The following is a 22,949-nucleotide window of genomic DNA, read 5'->3' on the forward strand; positions in this document are numbered from 1 at the left end:
ACCCTGCCAACTTTCCAGGTGCCACAGAGATTCCTTACCCTGCCAACTTTCCAGGTGCCCCCAGGATTCCTTACCCTGCCTACTTTCCAGGTGCCACGGAGATTCCTTATCCTGCCTACTTTCCAGGTGCCACAGGGATTCCTTATCCTGCCAACTTTCCAGGTGCCCCCAGGATTCCTTACCCTGCCAACTTTCCAGGTGCCCCCAGGATTCCTTACCCTGCCAACTTTCCAGGTGCCACAGAAATTCCTTACCCTGCCAACTTTCCAGGTGCCACAGAGATTCCTTACCCTGCCAACTTTCCAGGTGCCACAGAGATTCCTTATCCTACCTACTTTCCAGGTGCCACGGAGATTCCTTACCCTGCCTACTTTCCAGGTGCCACAGAGATTCCTTATCCTACCTACTTTCCAGGTGCCCCCAGGATTCCTTACCCTGCCTACTTTCCAGGTGCCACAGAGATTCCTTACCCTGCCAACTTTCCAGGTGCCACAGAGATTCCTTATCCTACCTACTTTCCAGGTGCCACGGAGATTCCTTACCCTGCCTACTTTCCAGGTGCCACAGAGATTCCTTATCCTACCTACTTTCCAGGTGCCCCCAGGATTCCTTACCCTGCCAACTTTCCAGGTGCCACAGAGATTCCTTACCCTGCCAACTTTCCAGGTGCCACAGAGATTCCTTATCCTACCTACTTTCCAGGTGCCACGGAGATTCCTTACCCTGCCAACTTTCCAGGTGCCACAGAGATTCCTTATCCTACCTACTTTCCAGGTGCCCCCAGGATTCCTTACCCTGCCTACTTTCAGGTGCCACAGAGATTCTTTACCCTGCCTACTTTCCAGGTGCCACAGAAATTCCTTACCCTGCCACTTTCCAGGTACCACGGAGATTCCTTACCCTGCCTACTTTCCAGGTGCCACGGAGATTCCTTACCCTGCCTACTTTCCAGGTGCCACGGAGATTCCTTACCCTGCCTACTTTCCAGGTGTCAGGGGGATTCTTACCTGGGTATTCAGCAGATGCAAAGTATGTGGAGTAAAAGAAAAGAAAATCCACACATACTTCACTGGGTCTGCCCTGACTCCCCCTCTCGTGTGCCCTTCTTCCCCACAGGGAATAGCAGGTACTCTGTGGACAAAGTGCAAACTTTTCCCCCATTTACCTGTAAAAACCCTAAATGCATCTGAGAGCTTTACACAAGCTATAAAGACATTAGAAGAAAAAGTTCTAAGAAATCCTGGCCCCAGTACAACGTCTATTAAAATTATTTCATTGTATCATTGGACGCGAAGGCTGGGGGCCATCATTAACCCCAAGCTGTACACAATGGACTGATCATACTTGGTGCGTGTCTATAATTAACGCTGGTTACTCCAATTCCCTGTACATTGCTCTTGTAGTCACTCAGCTAGCGAGTCACCTCGTCTACAAAACAGGCTAGGGTAACGTTTCCCAGCCCAGAAACGCTTCACTGGCTGCCAGAGATCTTTAGAGTTCAACTCAAGGTTTTCAAGACTTCCTTTTATGTGCGTAATTATGTAGCACTGCATCTAACACACGAGTTGCACATACATACAGGTACCCCAGCATCCCTCCTTCCTCAGGTACCCCAGCATCCCTCCTTCCTCAGGTACCCCAGCATCCCTCTGCCCCTCCTTCCTCAGGTACCCCAGCATCCCTCTGCCCCTCCTTCCTCAGGTACCCCAGTATCCCTCCTTCCTCAGGTACCCGAGCATCCCTCCTTCCTCAGGTACCCCAGCATCCCTCTGCCCCTCCTTCCTCAGGTACCCCAGCATCCCTCCTTCCTCAGGTACCCCAGCATCCCTCTCTGCCCCTCCTTCCTCAGGGACCCCAGCATCCCTCTGCCCCTCCTTCCTCAGGTACCCCAGCATCCCTCCTTCCTCAGGTACCCCAGCATCCCTCTGCCCCTCCTTCCTCAGGTACCCCAGCATCCCTCTGCCCCTCCTTCCTCAGGTACCCCAGTATCCCTCCTTCCTCAGGTACCCCAGCATCCCTCTGCCCCTCCTTCCTCAGGTACCTCAGCATCCCTCCTTCCTCAGGTACCCCAGCATCCCTCTGCCCCTCCTTCCTCAGGTACCCCAGCATCCCTCCTTCCTCAGGTACCCCAGTATCCCTCTGCCCCTCCTTCCTCAGGTACCCCAGTATCCCTCTGGCCCTAGGCAGTGCTTTGTCAAAGTGAAAACATCAGACGTAATCACACGAGGTCTCTTTCCTGCCGCTGGGACCTTGCTCTGTCGCACCCCTTACTATCTAGCATGCCCTTGCATTTCTGCTCCCAGAATGTGCAACTCTGCATTATTTGTATTGAAACTTAGCAGCTAAGCCTCCTTCTCCCACCTACTCCCTCGGTGTCACCAATAAAAATACCAACATTTATCTTAATCACTCAGAAAGATGTTAACCCCAATCCCGGAGGCTCTCCTCACGCCACCAGTCTCTAATGCAGCATCTGAGCCTCCTGCGCAGGAGAGTACCTCCCACAATGCCAGCAATGCAGCGCTGTTTCCCCTGGGAATGCCTCTTTGCAATTTGGCTAAAAGTACATGAATCCCTTTTAATGTGGCAGGGTTGTTTTAAAATTGTTCCCCCTTATGCATTAATTTGGCAGCACTTGTACGAACTATGAAGCCAAGAAAGTGCCTGTGATGTGAATAACAAATACTCTGCCTCCCACAATCAGAGAGTTTGGCAGGAAGAGACAGGTGGGCTCAACCCCAGAGTTAGCTGAGGGAAGTTTCTATTTCCAAAACTTTGTGCACTGTTTGTCAGGGAAAGCTGCTGCAAATCTCTTCTCAGGCACTTTTCATTTGGGCATTTTCTCTGAGAACTGTGGCGAAGGATCCCCAGACTGTATCACCCACACGGTTCTGAATATTGCCCCCTAGAAAGACAATTTTCAAACGTTTTACCAAGGCAACAGGTAAATCAGGGTCTGGAAAGTGCTCCCCCCCCCTCCCATAGGCTGGAGCGAGCAGATAGTGTGGAGGGATTTGAACTCTGCACCCGCTGTGCTAGTTGGTCGGGCCCACATTTTAAAAATCCCTCCTGTGTAATTTAATTTAATTAATTAATTTCTTGTTTCTATAATATACTTTCAGAAAATTAAATTGATTAAAACAGATTAAAATAATAAACAAAACCAGAATTTTTCACAGGCAGTAAAGATAGTTGTACAAGAAAATTGAAAACAAAAACTAATAGGCTTAATAAACGGCCAAATTTACATTAACATTCAATCAGGACTTCCAAATAGCATCAGCATTGTTTGCAAAAGTCCCTTACAGACTCAAACTCAGCAAGTTTCAAACTCAACTAAAACAAAAATGATCCCCACTCTCTAAGTGAGCAGAGAAAAAATAAAAACATTCTTGGGAAATCTCTCCTCCAGATAAATAATTCTCATCTACTCGGATTCAGATGCATCTATGGTAGATCTTACCCACTCAACTTCAGATACATCTGTGGAGGATCTCACCTCCTCAGCTTCAGATGCATCGACGAAGGATCTCATTTATTCAGTTTCAGATGCATCTATGGAGAAGCTCACCTACTTGGATTCAGATCCATCTATGGTAGATCTTACCTACTCAACTTTAGATACATCTACGAAGGATCTCACCTCCAGATACATCTACAGAGGATCTCACCTACTAAGGTTCGGATACATCTATTGAGTATTTCACCTACTGAGGCTCAGATACATCTATGGAAGATTTCAGATGCATCTACAGAAAATGTTACCTACTCAGCTTCAAATATATGTACCAAAGATCTCACTTACTCAGCTTCAGATGCATCGATGAAGGATCTAATTTATTCGGTTTCAGATGCATTTATGGAGGATCTCACCTACTTGTATTCAGATACATCTATGGTAGATCTTACCTACTCAGCTTCAGATGCATCTATGGAGGATCTCACCTACTTGGATTCAGATACATCTATGGTAGATCTTACCTACTCAGCTTCAGATGCATCTATGGAGGATCTCACCTACTTGGATTCAGATACATCTATGGTAGATCTTACCTACTCAGCTTCAGATGCATCTATGGAGGATCTCACCTACTTGGATTCAGATACATCTATGGTAGATCTTACCTACTCAGCTTCAGATGCATCTATGGAGGATCTCACCTACTTGGATTCAGATACATCTATGGTAGATCTTACCTACTCAGCTTCAGATGCATCTATGGAGGATCTCACCTACTTGGATTCAGATACATCTATGGTAGATCTTACCTACTCAGCTTCAGATGCATCTATGGAGGATCTCACCTACTTGGATTCAGATACATCTATGGTAGATCTTACCTACTCAGCTTCAGATGCATCTATGGAGGATCTCACCTACTTGGATTCAGATACATCTATGGTAGATCTTACCTACTCAGCTTCAGATGCATCTATGGAGGATCTCACCTATTCAGCTTCAAAATATATTTAAGCAGGCTCATACCACATGAAATCTGGTAAAATTACAGCAGAACATAAACTGCAGTCCACTAATTTAGATAAATCCCAGTCCCCTTTGCTGTATGAAGAGCCATATTTCTACTAACTTTCTGAAGGTATTATATCTGTTGTATGCCTTAATTCAGATGGCAGAGCGTTCCAAAGGTCTGGAGCTATCGAATGAAAGGCACACTTCCTTATTCTGTTTGGCATAAATCTTCCATCCTGGGGGGTGATGAAGAGAACATCTGAGCTAGATCTTTGTATTCCACCTGGCACATATCTCTCTAATCTCGAGGCGAGCCACTGAAGGCTCTTTGGACTAAAGAAAGAACCTTGAGTTTAGATTGTGCAGCAAACGGGAGGCAATGCAGTTTGTGAGCAATGGCAAACCTCCATCCGAATGTGGTCTCCTATCGATAACCCTGGCAGCTGTGTTTTGGGTGATCTGAACCTTGGGAATTAATTTCATTAAACATTTTTTTATTTAAACAGGGCGCATAAATTTCAAAACAATTAACAAGGCATTGCAGTAATATAGATGGGCAATACTAAGGCATGACTGATGACCTTGAAGTGGTTAAGCCCCCAGAAAGGACAAGCAGCTGCGATTGATGTGATTCTAAACGGAAAATGGAAGCCAGCACTATGTTTGGATTACTACAGTATATGCTGCATTTACTGAGGGCACAAGCTTCCAGTCTGTACAGATGAACAATGCTCAGTTCCATTAAATAAAAATGCAAGAAGTACTCAGTACCTTGGGTCCCTCATGTCCCTCTCTCCCCATCAATGTTTCAGGTCCTCTTCTCTTTTCTCAACTTCCTTTTAATTGATCTATCTCTGCTGCAACCTCCCCCTCACTATCAAGGATACCCCAGAAACAGAGCAAAAGACAGAGTGGGAGAAACAGATGGAGGGAGGGTAAGAAAAAGAGAGACAGGAAGAGAAAACAGGCAGGCGCTGCCACAGAAGACAGAGAAGATACTGAGGACAGAGTAAGAAAGAGACAGGAAGAGAAAACAGGCAGGTGCTGCCACAGAAGACAGAGAAGATACTGAGGACAGAGTAAGAAAAAGAGACAGGAAGAGAAAACAGGCACGCGCTGCCACAGAACACAGAGAAGATACTGAGGACGGAGTAAGAAAAAGAGACAGGAAGAGAAAACAGGCAGGTGCTGCCACAGAAGACAGAGAAGATACTGAGGACAGAGTAAGAAAAAGAGAGACAGGAAGAGAAAACAGGCACGCGCTGCCACAGAAGACAGAAAAGATACTGAGGACAGAGTAAGAAAAAGAGAGAAAGGAAGAGAAAACAGGCTCGCGCTGCCACAGAAGGCAGATAAGATACTGAGGACAGAGTAAGAAAAAGAGACAGGAAGAGAAAACAGGCAGGCGCTGCCACAGAAGACAGAGAAGATACTGAGGACAGAGTAAGAAAAAGAGAGACAGGAAGAGAAAACAAGCAGGCGCTGCCACAGAAGACAGAGAAGATACTGAGGACAGAGTAAGAAAAAGAGACAGGAAGAGAAAACAGACAGGCGCTGCCACAGAAGACAGAGAAGATACTGAGGACAGAGTAAGAAAAAGAGAGACAGGAAGAGAAAAGAAGCAGGCGCTGCCACAGAAGACAGAGAAGATGCTGAGGACAGAGTAAGAAAAAGAGACAGGAAGAGAAAACAGACAGGCGCTGCCACAGAAGACAGAGAAGATGCTGAGGGCAGAGTAAGAAAGAGAGAGACAGGAAGAGAAAACAAGCAGGCGCTGCCACAGAAGACAGAAAAGATACTGAGGACAGAGTAAGAAAAAGAGAGACAGGAAGAGAAAACAGGCACGCGCTGCCACAGAAGACAGAGAAGATACTGAGGACAGAGTAAGAAAGAGAGAGACAGGATGAGAAAACATGCAGGCGCTTCCACAGAAGACAGAGAATATGCTGAGGGCAGAGTAAGAAAAAGAGAGACAGGACGAGAAAACAGGCAGGTGCTGCCACAGAAGACAGAAAAGATACTGAGGACAGAGTAAGAAAAAGAGAGACAGGATGAGAAAACAGGCAGGCGCTGCCACAGAAGACAGAAAAGATACTGAGGACAGAGTAAGAAAAAGAGAGACAGGACGAGAAAACAGGCTCGCGCTGCCACAGAAGGCAGAGAAGATACTGAGGACAGAGTAAGAAAAAGAGAGACAGGAAGAGAAAACAGGCAGGCGCTGCCACAGAAGACAGAGAAGATACTGAGGACAGAGTAAGAAAAAGAGAGACAGGAAGAGAAAACAAGCAGGCGCTGCCACAGAAGACAGAGAAGATGCTGAGGACAGAGTAAGAAAAAGAGACAGGAAGAGAAAACAGACAGGCGCTGCCACAGAAGACAGAGAATATGCTGAGGGCAGAGTAAGAAAAAGAGAGACAGGACGAGAAAACAGGCAGGTGCTGCCACAGAAGACAGAAAAGATACTGAGGACAGAGTAAGAAAAAGAGAGACAGGATGAGAAAACAGGCAGGCGCTGCCACAGAAGACAGAAAAGATACTGAGGACAGAGTAAGAAAAAGAGAGACAGGACGAGAAAACAGGCTCGCGCTGCCACAGAAGGCAGAGAAGATACTGAGGACAGAGTAAGAAAAAGAGAGACAGGAAGAGAAAACAGGCAGGCGCTGCCACAGAAGACAGAGAAGATACTGAGGACAGAGTAAGAAAAAGAGAGACAGGAAGAGAAAACAAGCAGGCGCTGCCACAGAAGACAGAGAAGATGCTGAGGACAGAGTAAGAAAAAGAGACAGGAAGAGAAAACAGACAGGCGCTGCCACAGAAGACAGAGAAGATGCTGAGGGCAGAGTAAGAAAAAGAGAGACAGGAAGAGAAAACAGGCAGGCGCTGCCACAGAAGACAGAAAAGATACTGAGGACAGAGTAAGAAAAAGAGACAGGAAGAGAAAACAGGCAGGCGCTGCCACAGAAGACAGAGAAGATACTGAGGACAGAGTAAGAAAAAGAGAGACAGGAAGAGAAAAGAAGCAGGCGCTGCCACAGAAGACAGAGAAGATGCTGAGGACAGAGTAAGAAAAAGAGACAGGAAGAGAAAACAGACAGGCGCTGCCACAGAAGACAGAGAAGATGCTGAGGGCAGAGTAAGAAAGAGAGAGACAGGAAGAGAAAACAAGCAGGCGCTGCCACAGAAGACAGAAAAGATACTGAGGACAGAGTAAGAAAAAGAGAGACAGGAAGAGAAAACAGGCACGCGCTGCCACAGAAGACAGAGAAGATACTGAGGACAGAGTAAGAAAGAGAGAGACAGGATGAGAAAACATGCAGGCGCTTCCACAGAAGACAGAGAATATGCTGAGGGCAGAGTAAGAAAAAGAGAGACAGGACGAGAAAACAGGCAGGTGCTGCCACAGAAGACAGAAAACATACTGAGGACAGAGTAAGAAAAAGAGAGACAGGATGAGAAAACAGGCAGGCGCTGCCACAGAAGACAGAAAAGATACTGAGGACAGAGTAAGAAAAAGAGAGACAGGAAGAGAAAACAGGCTCGCGCTGCCACAGAAGGCAGAGAAGATACTGAGGACAGAGTAAGAAAAAGAGACAGGAAGAGAAAACAGGCAGGCGCTGCCAAAGAAGACAGAGAAGATACTGAGGACAGAGTAAGAAAAAGAGAGACAGGAAGAGCCACAGAAGACAGAGAAGATGCTGAGGACAGAGTAAGAAAAAGAGACAGGAAGAGAAAACAGACAGGCGCTGCCACAGAAGACAGAGAAGATGCTGAGGGCAGAGTAAGAAAAAGAGAGACAGGAAGAGAAAACAGGCAGGCGCTGCCACAGAAGACAGAAAAGATACTGAGGACAGAGTAAGAAAAAGAGAGACAGGAAGAGAAAACAGGCACGCGCTGCCACAGAAGACAGAGAAGATACTGAGGACAGAGTAAGAAAAAGAGAGACAGGATGAGAAAACATGCAGGCGCTTCCACAGAAGACAGAGAATATGCTGAGGGCAGAGTAAGAAAAAGAGAGACAGGACGAGAAAACAGGCAGGCGCTGCCACAGAAGACAGAAAAGATACTGAGGACAGAGTAAGAAAAAGAGAGACAGGATGAGAAAACAGGCAGGCGCTGCCACAGAAGACAGAAAAGATACTGAGGACAGAGTAAGAAAAAGAGAGACAGGACGAGAAAACAGGCTCGCGCTGCCACAGAAGGCAGAGAAGATACTGAGGACAGAGTAAGAAAAAGAGACAGGAAGAGAAAACAGGCAGGCGCTGCCACAGAAGACAGAGAAGATACTGAGGACAGAGTAAGAAAAAGAGAGACAGGAAGAGAAAACAGGCACGCGCTGCCACAGAAGACAGAGAAGATACTGAGGACAGAGTAAGAAAAAGAGAGACAGGACGAGAAAACAGTCAGGCGCTTCCACAGAAGACAGAGAATATGCTGAGGGCAGAGTAAGAAAAAGAGAGACAGGACGAGAAAACAGGCAGGCGCTGCCACAGAAGACAGAAAAGATACTGAGGACAGAGTAAGAAAAAGAGAGACAGGACGAGAAAACAGGCACGCGCTGCCACAGAAGACAGAGAAGATACTGAAGACAGAGTAAGAAAAAGAGAGACAGGACGAGAAAACAGGCAGGCGCTTCCACAGAAGACAGAGAAGATGCTGAGGGCAGAGTAAGAAAAAGAGAGACAGGACGAGAAAACAGGCAGGCGCTGCCACAGAAGACAGAAAAGATACTGAGGGCAGAGTAAGAAAAAGAGAGACAGGACGAGAAAACAGGCAGGCGCTGCCACAGAAGACAGAAAAGATACTGAGGACAGAGTAAGAAAAAGAGAGACAGGAAGAGAAAACAGGCTCGCGCTGCCACAGAAGGCAGAGAAGATACTGAGGACAGAGTAAGAAAAAGAGACAGGAAGAGAAAACAGGCAGGCGCTGCCACAGAAGACAGAGAAGATACTGAGGACAGAGTAAGAAAAAGAGAGACAGGAAGAGAAAACAGGCAGGCGCTGCCACAGAAGACAGAAAAGATACTGAGGGCAGAGTAAGAAAAAAGAGAGACAGGACGAGAAAACAGGCAGGCGCTGCCACAGAAGACAGAAAAGATACTGAGGACAGAGTAAGAAAAAGAGAGACAGGAAGAGAAAACAGGCTCGCACTGCCACAGAAGGCAGAGAAGATACTGAGGACAGAGTAAGAAAAAGAGACAGGAAGAGAAAACAGGCAGGCGCTGCCACAGAAGACAGAGAAGATACTGAGGACAGAGTAAGAAAAAGAGAGACAGGAAGAGAAAACAGGCAGGCGCTGCCACAGAAGACAGAGAAGATACTGAGGACAGAGTAAGAAAAAGAGACAGGAAGAGAAAACAGACAGGTGCTGCCACAGAAGACAGAGAAGATGCTGAGGGCAGAGTAAGAAAAAGAGAGACAGGAAGAGAAAACAGGCAGGCGCTGCCACAGAAGACAGAAAAGATACTGAGGACAGAGTACGAAAAAGAGAGACAGGAAGAGAAAACAGGCACGCGCTGCCACAGAAGACAGAGAAGATGCTGAGGGCAGAGTAAGAAAAAGAGAGACAGGAAGAGAAAACAAGCAGGCGCTGCCACAGAAGACAGAAAAGATACTGAGGACAGAGTAAGAAAAAGAGAGACAGGAAGAGAAAACAGGCACGCGCTGCCACAGAAGACAGAGAAGATACTGAGGACAGAGTAAGAAAGAGAGAGACAGGATGAGAAAACATGCAGGCGCTTCCACAGAAGACAGAGAATATGCTGAGGGCAGAGTAAGAAAAAGAGAGACAGGACGAGAAAACAGGCAGGCGCTGCCACAGAAGACAGAAAAGATACTGAGGACAGAGTAAGAAAAAGAGAGACAGGATGAGAAAACAGGCAGGCGCTGCCACAGAAGACAGAAAAGATACTGAGGACAGAGTAAGAAAAAGAGAGACAGGAAGAGAAAACAGGCTCGCGCTGCCACAGAAGGCAGAGAAGATACTGAGGACAGAGTAAGAAAAAGAGACAGGAAGAGAAAACAGGCAGGCGCTGCCACAGAAGACAGAGAAGATACTGAGGACAGAGTAAGAAAAAGAGACAGGAAGAGAAAACAGGCACGCGCTGCCACAGAACACAGAGAAGATACTGAGGACGGAGTAAGAAAAAGAGACAGGAAGAGAAAACAGGCACGCGCTGCCACAGAAGACAGAAGATACTGAGGACAGAGTAAGAAAAAGAGAGACAGGAAGAGAAAACAGGCACGCGCTGCCACAGAAGACAGAAAAGATACTGAGGACAGAGTAAGAAAAAGAGAGACAGGAAGAGAAAACAGGCTCGCGCTGCCACAGAAGGCAGAGAAGATACTGAGGACAGAGTAAGAAAAAGAGACAGGAAGAGAAAACAGGCAGGCGCTGCCACAGAAGACAGAGAAGATACTGAGGACAGAGTAAGAAAAAGAGAGACAGGAAGAGCCACAGAAGACAGAGAAGATGCTGAGGACAGAGTAAGAAAAAGAGACAGGAAGAGAAAACAGACAGGCGCTGCCACAGAAGACAGAGAAGATGCTGAGGGCAGAGTAAGAAAAAGAGAGACAGGAAGAGAAAACAGGCAGGCGCTGCCACAGAAGACAGAAAAGATACTGAGGACAGAGTAAGAAAAAGAGAGACAGGATGAGAAAACATGCAGGCGCTTCCACAGAAGACAGAGAATATGCTGAGGGCAGAGTAAGAAAAAGAGAGACAGGACGAGAAAACAGGCAGGCGCTGCCACAGAAGACAGAAAAGATACTGAGGACAGAGTAAGAAAAAGAGAGACAGGATGAGAAAACAGGCAGGCGCTGCCACAGAAGACAGAAAAGATACTGAGGACAGAGTAAGAAAAAGAGAGACAGGAAGAGAAAACAGGCTCGCGCTGCCACAGAAGGCAGAGAAGATACTGAGGACAGAGTAAGAAAAAGAGACAGGAAGAGAAAACAGGCAGGCACTGCCACAGAAGACAGAGAAGATACTGAGGACAGAGTAAGAAAGAGAGAGACAGGATGAGAAAACATGCAGGCGCTTCCACAGAAGACAGAGAATATGCTGAGGGCAGAGTAAGAAAAAGAGAGACAGGACGAGAAAACAGGCAGGTGCTGCCACAGAAGACAGAAAAGATACTGAGGACAGAGTAAGAAAAAGAGAGACAGGACGAGAAAACAGGCACGCGCTGCCACAGAAGACAGAGAAGATGCTGAGGGCAGACTTGCCTTCACCTGTGTGGGGCTAGTGCTCACTTACTCTGGGGGCAGAGATGACTCGTGCAGTTCCTTGTCTCCAGTTCGGGTCCTCTGCAATCTTGACCCCCATTCCTTGGGGTGGGCACGGAGCACTCCCTGCTTCTCCAGTGTGTGCAGTCCATTGTACAGACTGACCACATGCTCCACTCCGTCCAGCCACCATTTACTGTGGATAGAAATAGAAAATGTGACAGCCCCCCAGACCCTCCTAATCCTTCACCCCAAACCCTCTAGCTCTCCCCACTTCTGTACCTCCTCAGACATTCATCACCACTAACCCTCTTCACCCCCAGCCCTCAGATGTTCCTCACCTCAATCCCCACATCAAACATTCACTCATAATATTCTTTACCAAACATCTGAGAACATTCTCACCCCCCGAAACCTCAACCTCATACCATGCTCACCTCCCATCATGTAAGCACCTGCCCCCCAGCTCCTCACCCCAGACCATAGTCATCTCCCCACTCCCAGAGCAACCTTGCCTCAATCTTCAATGTTCCTCAGTCCCCAAATTTCCGGTATACTAAGCCATCAGCAGAAGCTGAGAAGCTCCTCATCCAGTACCCCAAGCCTCACCTCTCAGCTCCTACCCTTGCACTGTCCTATCTTCAAACCCTCAGACCCCTGCAGGACACTGTATTTCTGGCAAGAAGAGTTCTAGGTACAGATGCACCTTTTCTGTAGTTGGTGCCAGCAACAAGGCAGGTCTCTTCCTGTTTCTGTCTTCTTGCAGGAAAGGTAGAGCAGAAAAGATGAGCGACCCCTATGCATGCATTCATCTCAGACTGAATAAACCCTCCACATCTCCCGTCTTTCTCCTCTTTGCTCTTGGTGTTGGCCAGTCCCTCCCCTCTCCCTCCTGACCCCTCTCTTTTTCATACTCAGTGTGTACTGGTTCCTGCTCGAGTGCTCTCTCTTTCAGTCTCCACTTCCTTGTTCTCTGTTTCTTCTTCCCCCACCCCTTTCTCTCTTTTCCAGTCCCCTTCCTCTCATTTTCTGGGCTCCCCTTGCTCTCTCTTTCTTTGGATCTTCTGGTCCCTCCTCCTTCTCTCTCTCTCAAACAGCAGAGAATATATGGAGCCACTTGAGCTGTAACACAAACTCTGCACAGAGAGACTTAGAGACTTAGGGAATACACAAAGAGACTTAGAGAATGCACAGAGAGACGTAGGGAATGCACAGAGAGTTAGGGAATATACAGGGAGACTTAGGGAATGCACAGAGACTTACAGAATGCACAGAGAGTTAGGGAATACACACAGGGAATGCATGGAGAGACTAAGGGAAGCACAGAGAGTTAGGGAATACACAGAAAGACTTAGGGAATGCACAGAGAGATGTAGGGAATGCACAGAGAGTTAGGGAATATACAGGGAGACTTAGGGAATGCACAGAGAGTTAGGGAATACACACAGGGAATGCATGGAGAGACTAAGGGAAGCACAGAGAGTTAGGGAATACACAGAGAGACTTGGGGAATACACAGAAAGACTTGGGGAATGCACGGAAAGATTTAGAGACTTTAGGGAATTTAGAGACTTTAGGGACTTAATTCTCTAAATTTAGAGAATTTAGAGACTTTAGGGAAAGATTTAGAGACTTTAGGGAATTTAGAGACTTAGGGAATACACAGAGAGTTAGGGAATATACAGAGAGATTTAGGGAATGCACAGAGACTTACGGAATACACAGAGAGAGAGAGTTAGGGAATGCACAGAGTTAGGGAATGAACAGAGAGTTAGGGAATATATAGAGAGTTATGGAATGCACAGAGAGACTTAAAAACGTAGGGAATGCACAGAGACTTAGGGAATGCACAGAGAGTTAGGGAATGCACGGAGAGACTTAGGGAATACACAGTGAGACTTAGGGAATGCACAGAGAGACTTAGGGAATGCACAGAGAGTTAGGGAATACACAGAGAGTTAGGGAATGCACAGAGAGACATAGGGAATGCACAGAGAGTTAGGGAATGCACAGACTTAGGGAATTCACAGTGACTTAGGGAAAGCACAGAGAGACTTAGGGAATGCACAGTGAGACTTAGGGAATGCACAGTGAGACTTAGGGAATGCACAGAGAGTTAGGGAATGCACAGAGAGTTAGGGAATGCACAGAGAGACATAAGGAATGCACAGAGAGTTAGGGAATACAACATGTACTTGCTGTTGGAAATGGGTGAACTGGGCACAGTTTGGGTGTAGTTTACTCTGATATTTCCCACATATCTATTGAAACACTAAACCTTGCGAACTAAGACTAACTACCATTAAAAAAATTTCAAAAAAGCCTTAAAACATTATCTTTTCCTACAAGCCTTTCCTGATCTTTCTGTGATATAACCTATTTCCCCCCCAGTGGCCCATTTGCTGACATTACTCATGAATGAATTTTATTTTTTATGTTATTTTTACCATTACTATCTTATTTTAATATTTATGTTTTTGTTTGTTTTAGATTTTTTTTTGTCCTTATCGTACTATGTCTGTTTTTAGTTTGTAACCCGCCCTGAACTTTGGAGGGTGCGGGAAATAAATACTTTTAAATAAACAAATAAATAAATAGGAGGCTCATTAATAAACTGAGTAGCCTGTGGTGGGTGCCAGGGGGTGGACTGGAGTGGAAAATGGTGTTCACTCCAAGGGAAGGGGATTTTGTCTGGAATCAGGTGAGGAGCCAGTTCGATTCAGTATCTATATGTGATATTGCAGAGTGGGGATAACAAAGGTGTTTTTACAGATGGTACAAAGATCTACAACAGAGTGGGTACATCTGATGGCACAGACAAAATGAGGAATGATCTAAGGAAGATGGAAGAGAGGCGTGAATATTTTGGCAATACGATTTAATGCGTGAAAGTACAGAGACAAGGAGAGAATGCAAAGCAGCAGGAATTAAGGAGAGCGACACCAATGTGCACGAGTCACAGGCAGAACCCAGGTGATCGAGACTCTAAAACGGTGCAACAGGACATGAGAAGCAGAAGAAGGCTAGGGCGTATGTAACCAGGAGCAAAACATGAGGTGATAATGCCTAAAGACAAATCATGGTGAGATCACACCAGCAATACTAGAACCGCATCTCCATAAGGACATAACAGGAGTACGAGTGCAGCTAATAAATTAAACAGAGACTGCATAAGAAGCCTTCTGTGAATGTTATGCACCTTAAAGGACAGGAGAGAGAGTGAGAGAGAGGCAGGATCTGAGCAGACTTTCAAATATCAGACTGAGGAAGGAAAGGAAATTCTAGAAAAAACATCACAATGTGCGACTCAAAGGGAAAGGATTAGGGAATAATAGGGAAATATTTTTTACAGAAATGGTAGTGAATGCAAGGTACATCCTCCCACGGGAAGTCAAAACAGTAACCGAATTCATGAAAGGCTGACACAGGCCCTGAAGATCCTTAGCTGTGGGGGAGTGAGCACAGAGGATCCTTAGCTGTGGGGGAGTGAGAGGTAAAGCCTGGGATAAGCACAGAGGATCCTTAGCTGTGGGGGAGTGAGGGGTAAAGCCTGGGATAAGCACAGAGGATCCTTAGCTGTGGGGGAGTGAGGGGTAAAGCCTGGGATAAGCACAGAGGATCCTTAGCTGTGGGGAGAGTGAGGGGTAAAGCCTGGGATAAGCACAGAGGATCCTTAGCTGTGAGGGGTAAAGCCTGGATAAGCAAAGAGGATCCTTAGCTGTGAGGGAGTGAGAAGTAAAGCCTGAGATAAGCACAGAGGATCCTTAGCTGTGGGGGAGTGAGGGGTAAAGCCTGGGATAAGCACCAGAGGATCCTTAGCTGTGGGGGAGTGAGGGGTAAAGACTGGGATAAGCACAGAGGATCCTTAGCTGTGGGGGAGTGAGGGGTAAAGCCTGGGATAAGCACAGAGGATCCTTAGCTGTGGGGGAGTGAGGGGTAAAGCCTGGGATAAGCACCAGAGGATCCTTAGCTGTGGGGGAGTGAGGGGTAAAGCCTGGGATAAGCACCAGAGGATCCTTAGCTGTGGGGGAGTGAGGGGTAAAGACTGGGATAAGCACAGAGGATCCTTAGCTGTGGGGGAGTGAGGGGTAAAGCCTGGGATAAGCACCAGAGGATCCTTAGCTGTGGGGGAGTGAGGGGTAAAGCCTGGGATAAGCACAGAGGATCCTTAGCTGTGGGGGAGTGAGGGGTAAAGCCTGGGATAAGCACCAGAGGATCCTTAGCTGTGGGGGAGTGAGGGGTAAAGACTGGGATAAGCACAGAGGATCCTTAGCTGTGAGGGAGTGAGAGGTAAAGCCTGGGATAAGCACAGAGGATCCTTGGCTGTGGGGGAGTGAGAGGTAAAGCCTGGGATAAGCACAGAGGATCCTTAGCTGTGAGGGAGTGAGGGGTAAAGCCTGGGATAAGCACAGAGGATCCTTAGCTGTGAGGGAGTGAGAGGTAAAGCCTGGGATAAGCACAGAGGATCCTTAGCTGTGAGGGAGTGAGAGGTAAAGCCTGGGATAAGCACAGAGGATCCTTGGCTGTGGGGGAGTGAGAGGTAAAGCCTGGGATAAGCACAGAGGATCCTTGGCTGTGGGGGAGTGAGAGGTAAAGCCTGGGATAAGCACAGAGGATCCTTAGCTGTGGGGGAGTGAGGGGTAAAGCCTGGGATAAGCACAGAGGATCCTTAGCTGTGGGGGAGTGAGGGGTAAAGCCTGGGATAAGCACAGAGGATCCTGAGCTGTGAGGGAGTGAGGGGTAAGGCCTGGGATAAGCACAGAGGATCCTTAGCTGTGGGGGAGTGAGGAGTAAAGCCTGGGATAGGCACAGAGGATCCTTAGCTGTGGGGGAGTGAGAGGTAAAGCCTGGGATAAGCACAGAGGATCCTTAGCTGTGAGGGAGTGAGGGGTAAAGCCTGGGATAAGCACAGAGGATCCTTAGCTGTGAGGGAGTGAGGGGTAAAGCCTGGGATAAGCACAGAGGATCCTTAGCTGTGGGGGAGTGAGGAGTAAAGCCTGGGATAATCACAGAGGATCCTTAGCTGTGGGGGAGTGAGAGGTAAAGCCTGGGATAAGCACAGAGGATCCTTAGCTGTGAGGGAGTGAGGGGTAAAGCCTGGGATAAGCACAGAGGATCCTTAGCTGTGGGGGAGTGAGGGGTAAAGCCTGGGATAAGCACAGAGGATCCTTAGCTGTGGGGGAGTGAGGAGTAAAGCCTGGGATAAGCACAGAGGATCCTTAGCTGTGGGGGAGTGAGGGGTAAAGCCTGGGATAAGCACAGAGGATCCTTAGCTGTGAGGGAATGAGGGGTAAAGCCTGGGATAAGCACAGAGGATCCTTGGCTGTGAGAGAGTGAGAGGTAAAGCCTGGGATAAGCACAGAGGATCCTTAGCTGTGAGGGAGTGAGGGGTAAAGCCTGGGATAAGCACAGAGGATCCTTAGCTGTGGGGGAGTGAGGGGTAAAGCCTGGGATAAGCACAGAGGATCCTTAGCTGTGGGGGAGTGAGGGGTAAAGCCTGGGATAAGCACAGAGGATCCTTGGCTGTGAGAGAGTGAGAGGTAAAGCCTGGGATAAGCACAGAGGATCCTTAGCTGTGAGGGAGTGAGGGGTAAAGCCTGGGATAAGCACAGAGGATCCTTAGCTGTGGGGGAGTGAGGGGTAAAGCCTGGGATAAGCACAGAGGATCCTTAGCTGTGAGGGAGTGAGGGGTAAAGCCTGGGATAAGCACAGAGGATCCTTAGCTGTGGGGGGAGTGAGAGGTAAAGCCTGGGATAAGCACAGAGGATCCTTAGCTGTGAGGGAGTGAGGGGTAAAGCCTGGGATAAGCACAGAGGATCCTTAGCTGTGGGGGAGTGAGGGGTAAAGTCTGGGATAAGCACAGAGGATCCTTAGCTGTGGGGGAGTGAGGGGTAAAGTCTGGGATAAGCACAGAGGATCCTTAGCTGTGGGGGAGTGAGGGGTAAAGCCTGGGATAAGCACAGAGGATCCTTAGCTGTGAGGGAGTGAGAGGTAAAGCCTGGGATAGGCACAGAGGATCCTTAGCTGTGAGGGAGTGAGGGGTAAAGCCTGGGATAAGCACAGAGGATCCTTAGCTGTGAGGGAGTGAGGGGTAAATCCTGGGATAAGCACAGAGGATCCTTAGCTGTGAGGGAGTGAGGGGTAAAGCCTGGGATAAGCACAGAGGATCCTTAGCTGTGAGGGAGTGAGAGGTAAAGCCTGGGATAAGCACAGAGGATCCTTAGCTGTGGGGGAGTGAGGGGTAAAGCCTGGGATAAGCACAGAGGATCCTTAGCTGTGGGGGAGTGAGAGGTAAAGCCTGGGATAAGCACAGAGGATCCTTAGCTGTGAGGGAGTGAGAGGTAAAGCCTGGGATAAGCACAGAGGATCCTTAGCTGTGGGGAGAGTGAGGGGTAAAGCCTGGGATAAGCACAGAGGATCCTTAGCTGTGAGGGAGTGAGAGGTAAAGCCTGGGATAAGCACAGAGGATCCTTAGCTGTGGGGAGAGTGAGGGGTAAAGCCTGGGATAAGCACAGAGGATCCTTAGCTGTGAGGGAGTGAGAGGTAAAGCCTGGGATAAGCACAGAGGATCCTTAGCTGTGGGGGAGTGAGGGGTAAAGCCTGGGATAAGCACAGAGGATCGTTAGCTGTGAGGGAGTGAGGGGTAAAGCCTGGGATAAGCACAGAGGATCCTTAGCTGTGAGGGAGTGAGAGGTAAAGCCTGGGATAAGCACAGAGGATCCTTAGCTGTGAGGGAGTGAGGGGTAAAGCCTGGGACAAGCACAGAGGATCCTTAGCTGTGAGGGAGTGAGGGGTAAAGCCTGGGATAAGCACAGAGGATCCTTAGCTGTGGGGGAGTGAGGAGTAAAGCCTGGGATAGGCACAGAGGATCCTTAGCTGTGGGGGAGTGAGAGGTAAAGCCTGGGATAAGCACAGAGGATCCTTAGCTGTGAGGGAATGAGGGGTAAAGCCTGGGATAAGCACAGAGGATCCTTAGCTGTGAGGGAGTGAGGGGTAAAGCCCGGGATAAGCACAGAGGATCCTTAGCTGTGAGGGAGTGAGAGGTAAAGCCTGGGATAAGCACAGAGGATCCTTAGCTGTGAGGGAGTGAGAGGTAAAGCCTGGGATAAGCACAGAGGATCCTTAGCTGTGAGGGAGTGAGAGGTAAAGCCTGGGATAAGCACAGAGGATCCTTAGCTGTGGGGGAGTGAGGAGTAAAGCCTGGGATAAGCACAGAGGATCCTTAGCTGTGGGGGAGTGAGGAGGTAAAGCCTGGGATAAGCACAGAGGATCCTTAGCTGTGAGGGAGTGAGGGGTAAAGCCTGGGATAAGCACAGAGGATCCTTAGCTGTGGGGGAGTGAGGGGTAAAGCCTGGGATAAGCACAGAGGATCCTTAGCTGTGAGGGAGTGAGGGGTAAAGCCTGGGATAAGCACAGAGGATCCTTAGCTGTGGGGGAGTGAGGGGTAAAGCCTGGGATAAGCACAGAGGATCCTTAGCTGTGGGGGAGTGAGGAGTAAAGCCTGGGATAAGCACAGAGGATCCTTAGCTGTGAGGGAGTGAGGGGTAAAGCCTGGGATAAGCACAGAGGATCCTTAGCTGTGAGGGAGTGAGGGGTAAAGCCTGGGATAAGCACAGAGGATCCTTGCTTTTCAGGGTAAAGCCTGTGGCTGTGTAGGTTGTGTGGTATTAGGGGCAGGAATTTTCCTGATCCAGGGATCCCATAGGAGGTAGATTATAAGTGATTTGGTTAAATCAGTCAGAAAACGAGAGCTATCATGGAAGACTAGAATACATTTGAGGAGAGAGTTATAAAAGTGCAAATTAGAAGATGATTCAAGATTAGTGGCAATAAAGGTAGAGACAGTGTGGATATAATTCAGCTACAAGAGGGTAGGGAGGAAGGTACCTGGGCACAGGGTGGTACAAGCCGTCTTCTGCACATTCTGCCCTTCACAAAAGGCTCCTCCATTCAGTGGGGTGGGGTTTGTACAGGTCCGAGTCCTTTTCTGCCACCCTCGTCCACAGCTGGTGCTGCAAGGTGACCAGTCAGTCCAGGAGGACCAGCCACCATTCACTGGCCAGTTCGAAAAGAAAGACAGAAGGACTGATCATCCTCAATAGCAGGACTGTGCTAGATAAACTTAGTCTGCGCAGGAAGTGGGGGGCAAGAAATACTCAGTGACCCATTCATTGCAGGGGGAGAAGGCAGGAGATCCTCAGTGTCCCATAATTACCGGAGGAGGGGCTGGGAGATCCTCAGTGTCCCATAATTACAGGAGGAGGGGGGGGGGGAGATCCTCAGTGTCCCATAATTACAGGAGGAGGGAGCGGGAGATCCTCAGTGTCCCATAATTACAGGAGGAGGGGGGGGGGAGATCCTCAGTGTCCCATAATTACAGGAGGAGGGAGCGGGAGATCCTCAGTGTCCCATAATTACAGGAGGAGGGGGTGGGGGGGGAGATCCTCAGTGTCCCTTAATTACAGGAGGAGGGAGCGGGAGATCCTCAGTGTCCCATAATTACAGGAGGAGGGGGGGGAGATCCTCAGTGTCCCATAATTACAGGAGGAGGGGGGGGGGGGGGGAGATCCTCAGTGTCCCATAATTACAGGAGGAGGGAGCGGGAGATCCTCAGTGTCCCATAATTACAGGAGGAGGGGCTGGGAGATCCTCAGTGTCCCATAATTACAGGAGGAGGGGGGGGGGGAGATCCTCAGTGTCCCATAATTACAGGAGGAGGGAGCGGGAGATCCTCAGTGTCCCATAATTACAGGAGGAGGGGGGGGGGAGATCCTCAGTGTCCCATAATTACAGGAGGAGGGGGCGGGGAGATCCTCAGTGTCCCATAATTACAGGAGGAGGGGGTGGGGGGGAGATCCTCAGTGTCCCTTAATTACAGGAGGAGGGAGCGGGAGATCCTCAGTGTCCCATAATTACAGGAGGAGGGGGGGAGATCCTCAGTGTCCCATAATTACAGGAGGAGGGGGGGGGGGGGGGGGAGATCCTCAGTGTCCCATAATTACAGGAGGAGGGAGCGGGAGATCCTCAGTGTCCCATAATTACAGGAGGAGGGGGGGAGATCCTCAGTGTCCCATAATTACAGGAGGAGGGGGGGGGAGATCCTCAGTGTCCCATAATTACAGGAGGAGGGGGGGAGATCTCAGTGTCCCATAATTACCGGAGGAGGAGGCAGGAGATCCTCAGTGTCCCATAATTACAGGAGGAGGAGGGGGGGGGGGGGGAAAGATCCTCAGTGTCCCATAATTACCGGAGGAGGAGGCAGGAGATCCTCAGTGTCCCATAATTACAGGAGGAGGGGGGGAGATCCTCAGTGTCCCATAATTACAGGAGGAGGGGGGGGGGGAGATCCTCAGTGTCCCATAATTACAGGAGGAGGGGGGGGGGGGGGAGATCCTCAGTGTCCCATAATTACAGGAGGAGGGGGGGGGAAGATCCTCAGTGTCCCATAATTACAGGAGGAGGGGGGGAGATCTCAGTGTCCCATAATTACAGGAGGAGGGAGGAGATACTCAGTGTCGCATAATTACAGGAGGAGGGGGGGGGGGAGATCCTCAGTGTCGCATAATTACAGGAGGAGGGGGGGGGAGATCCTCAGTGTCCCATAATTACAGGAGGAGGGGGGGGGAGATCTCAGTGTCCCATAATTACAGGAGGAGGGGGGGGGGAGATCCTCAGTGTCCCATAATTACAGGAGGAGGGGGGGGGGGAGATCCTCAGTGTCCCATAATTACAGGAGGAGGGGGGAGATCTCAGTGTCCCATAATTACAGGAGGAGGGGGCGGGAGATCCTCAGTGTCCCATAATTACAGGAGGAGGGAGGAGATACTCAGTGTCCCATAATTACAGGAGGAGGAGGGGGGAGATCCTCAGTGTCCCATAATTACCGGAGGAGGAGGCAGGAGATCCTCAGTGTCCCATAATTACAGGAGGAGGAGGGGGGGGGGGGGGAAGATCCTCAGTGTCCCATAATTACCGGAGGAGGAGGCAGGAGATCCTCAGTGTCCCATAATTACAGGACGAGGGAGGAGATACTCAGTGTCCCATAATTACAGGAGGAGGAGGGGTGAGATCCTCAGTGTCCCATAATTACAGGAGGAGGAGGGAGTGGGAGATCCTCAGTGTCCCATAATTACAGGAGGAGGAGGGAGTGGGAGACCCTCAGTGTCCCATAATTACAGGAGGAGGGAGGAGATCCTCAGTGTCCCATAATTACAGGAGGAGGGAGGAGATCTTCAGTGTCCCATAATTACAGGAGGAGGAGGGGGCGGGAGATCCTCAGTGTCCCATAATTACAGGAGGAGGGGGGGGGGGAGATCCTCACTGTCCCATAATTACAGGAGGAGGGGGGGGGGGAGAGATCCTCAGTGTCCCATAATTACAGGAGGAGGGGGGGTGGAGATCCTCACTGTCCCATAATTACCGGAGGAGGAGGCAGGAGATCCTCAGTGTCCCATAATTACAGGTAGAGGGAATGGGAGATCCTCAGTGTCCCATAATTACAGGAGGAGGAGGGGGCGAGAGATCCTCAGTGTCCCATAATTACAGGAGGAGGGAGTGGGAGATCCTGAGTGTCCCATAATTACAGGAGAAGGGGGGGGGGGGAGATCCTCAGTGTCCCATAATTACAGGAGGAGGGGGGGGGGAGATCCTCAGTGTCCCATAATTACAGGAGGGGGGGGGGAGATCCTCAGTGTCCCATAATTACAGGAGGAGGGGGGGAGATCCTCACTGTCCCATAATTACAGGAGGAGGGGGGGGGGAGATCCTCACTGTCCCATAATTACAGGAGGAGGGAGTGGGAGATCCTCAGTGTCCCATAATTACAGGAGGAGGGGGGGGGGGGGGAGATCCTCAGTGTCCCATAATTACAGGAGGAGGGGGCGGGAGATCCTGAGTGTCCCATAATTACAGGAGGAGGGCGGGGGAGATCCTCAGTGTCCCATAATTACAGGAGGAGGGAGTGGGAGATCCTCAGTGTCCCATAATTACAGGAGGGGGGGGGGAGATCCTCAGTGTCCCATAATTACAGGAGGAGGGGGTGGGAGATCCTGAGTGTCCCATAATTACAGGAGGAGGGAGTGGGAGATCCTCAGTGTCCCATAATTACAGGAGGAGGGAGTGGGAGATCCTCAGTGTCCCATAATTACAGGAGGAGGGAGTGGGAGATCCTCAGTGTCCCATAATTACAGGAGGAGGGAGTGGGAGATCCTCAGTGTCCCATAATTACAGGAGGAGGCGGGGGGAGATCCTCAGTG

The 22,949-nt window shown here is 49.2% G+C and overlaps 1 protein-coding gene across 1 annotated transcript in view; it reads right to left on the bottom strand.

The window, feature by feature from the left end:
* Nucleotides 1-22,949, bottom strand: part of UNC5A (unc-5 netrin receptor A) — a 138,137-nt gene that overhangs the window by 36,104 nt on the left and 79,084 nt on the right. Inside the window, exon 6 of the mRNA XM_029583845.1 lies at nucleotides 11,726-11,890. Coding sequence (XP_029439705.1) covers nucleotides 11,726-11,890 — 165 coding nt within the window. The remainder of the gene's footprint in view (nucleotides 1-11,725; nucleotides 11,891-22,949) is intronic.

This window comes from Rhinatrema bivittatum, chromosome 18, assembly GCF_901001135.1.
Source record: "Rhinatrema bivittatum chromosome 18, aRhiBiv1.1, whole genome shotgun sequence".
Taxonomy (NCBI): Eukaryota; Metazoa; Chordata; class Amphibia; order Gymnophiona; family Rhinatrematidae; genus Rhinatrema; species Rhinatrema bivittatum.